Source organism: Momordica charantia (genome assembly GCF_013281855.1).
Source record: "Momordica charantia cultivar OHB3-1 chromosome 4 unlocalized genomic scaffold, Mcharantia_2.0 BLBB01000004.1, whole genome shotgun sequence".
Lineage (NCBI taxonomy): Eukaryota > Viridiplantae > Streptophyta > Magnoliopsida > Cucurbitales > Cucurbitaceae > Momordica > Momordica charantia.
Window position 1 is genome coordinate 22,817,133 of NW_028275162.1, and position 2,238 is coordinate 22,819,370.

A 2,238-nucleotide genomic window follows, 5' to 3' on the forward strand; every position below is an offset into this window, starting at 1 on the left:
ATCTTTTGGTTCTTTAATGGATGTCCATGTGAATTTTCAATGATTCTTCTCATCATTATGGACCCAGGATGACCTAATCGGTCATGCCAAATGGTAAATATATCTGGATTTATGAACTTCAAGTTTGTAGTTGCATATGTTTCCATTACTCGTATATGAGTATAATATAATCCAGAAGATAAAGCATGCAACTTTTCAAGTATACGTTTGTTATGTGAGACAATAGATATAATATAGAGATATTCTATATTATTCTTGTTATCAGTCTCAATATGATAACCATTGCAACGTATATCTTTAAAACTCAGTAGATTTCTCTTTGATTGACTAGAGAACAATGAATTGTCAATTGTAAATTTTGTTCCTCTAGGCAAAATTATGTCTGCTTTTCCAAAACCTTCAATCAAGTTTGCAGAACCTGATATAGTATTGACTTTTGCTTTCAGCATTGTCAATTTAGAAAAATATTGTCTACTTTTCAGTATTGTGTGCGTAGTCGCACTGTCTGCCAGACATAGATCACCATTGCTCATTTTCGAGTCATCCAATATATGAAAACTGTCCATGCTTCTTCATTAAACAAAATAATTAAAATAAGAAGAAGGAAGAAGAATAATACAAAACATACATAAAAGATATAAAAAAAACATTAGTTCTGAATATTCTCAAAATCAAAAGAAGCACTTGCTATTCTATCCATTGTGCTCACTGTGCCAATTTGTTCCCCAGGAGATTCAAGAAAGTCAGCCAGATCCAAACTTGTAATATTGACAGTGTCAAAGATATCACCATCCTGGTAAGCAAGATTTGCTTCCACATTTTTTCCTTTTTCTTTCAAGGAAGCTTGATAAAGATTCACTAAGTGTTTCGATGTACGACAAATATGTGCCCAATGCCCAGTCATACCGCATCGGAAGCACTTATTTTCAACACTTCTGGAATTCTGATCTTGTGGAGCTTTTTCTTTATGATCAACATTTCGTGTGGTTCTTTTAAAATTTGGACGATTATAACGCCCACCACAAAATGAAAAATTATTTCTTCCTCTGCCACGGTCACGCCCTCGACCACGACCTCGACCTCGACCACGATTATTGAAATTTACAGCATTCGCTTCTGGAAATGGCGTTGCTCCCGTTGGTCGAGATTCATGATTTTTCATCAATAGCTCATTATTTTGCTCAGTAACCAGAAGACATGATATGAGCTCAGAATATTTCTTAAAACCTTTCTCTCGATATTGTTGTTGCAAGAGTATATTCGAGACATGGAAGGTTGAGTATGTCTTTTCTAACATATCACTATCAGTAATTTTTTCTCCACATAACTTCAATTTCGAACTGATTTTGAATAGTGCAGAATTATAATCACTTACTGATTTGAAGTCTTGGAGCCTCAAATGCATCCATTTATAACGAGCTTTAGGAAGAATAACTGTTTTTTGATGATCATACCTTTCTTTTAAATTTTGCCACAAGGCAAGGGGGTCTTTTATTGTCAGATACTCCATTTTCAACCCCTCGTGAAGATGGTGACGAAGGAAAATCATGGCTTTTGCCTTTTCCTGACTTGTGGTTGTATTTCCTTCTTTGATGGTTTCTCCTAGGTTCATGGCATCAAGATGGATTTCAGCATCTAGTACCCATGACAAATAATTATTGCCATTGATATCAAGAGCGGCAAATTCTAATTTGGTCAAATTTGTCATGGTGGCACTATCACAAAAAAAACTCAAATTAGGGATTTAACATATGAAAACAACATATTACTTGAAAAATAAAAATTAAATTACCTACCTTCGGAACCTACCTTCAACAGGGGAAATCACAGAGGCTCGTGCTGATAACGTGTTGTAAAATTGAGGAACAAAACTAGGCAACGTCGGGGAAATAAAATAAACAAAACAATTCAAATAATAAAGAAAATTCAAAATTCAAAATGACATTTCCCACCAATTTTCAAACTTGATTTCCCACCAAATTTCTCATTAATTTCTCACAAATTCTCACCACTAATTTCTCACAAAATCTCTCTAGTAATTGAGCACCACATTGACCTTATTTATAGGCCATGAATAAGCATGTGGTGTGATTTACATGACACTAATAATGTCTAAAATTAAGATACATAGGGCATTATGATTTCAACACATGGTGCATGGATAATGGAATATATGAGGTTTATGAATAAAAGACACATAGAGAACATATGGAGCATGGATTTTGAGACACCTCAAAA

The 2,238-nt window shown here is 34.3% G+C and overlaps 1 protein-coding gene across 1 annotated transcript; it reads right to left on the reverse strand.

Moving 5' to 3' along the window:
• Positions 1-649: 649 nt before the first annotated feature.
• LOC148212034 (uncharacterized) lies at positions 650-1,708 on the reverse strand. The gene has a single exon (XM_088122997.1). The coding sequence runs from the start codon at positions 1,706-1,708 to the stop codon at positions 650-652; it is 1,059 nt and encodes a 352-aa protein (XP_087979123.1).
• Between the last annotated feature and the right edge of the window lie 530 nt (positions 1,709-2,238).

What these genes read in the sequence shown, in the direction of transcription:
- LOC148212034 (XM_088122997.1), bottom strand. Translation starts at nt 1,708, where the DNA reads ATGACAAATTTGACCAAATTAGAATTTGCCGCTCTTGATATCAATGGC.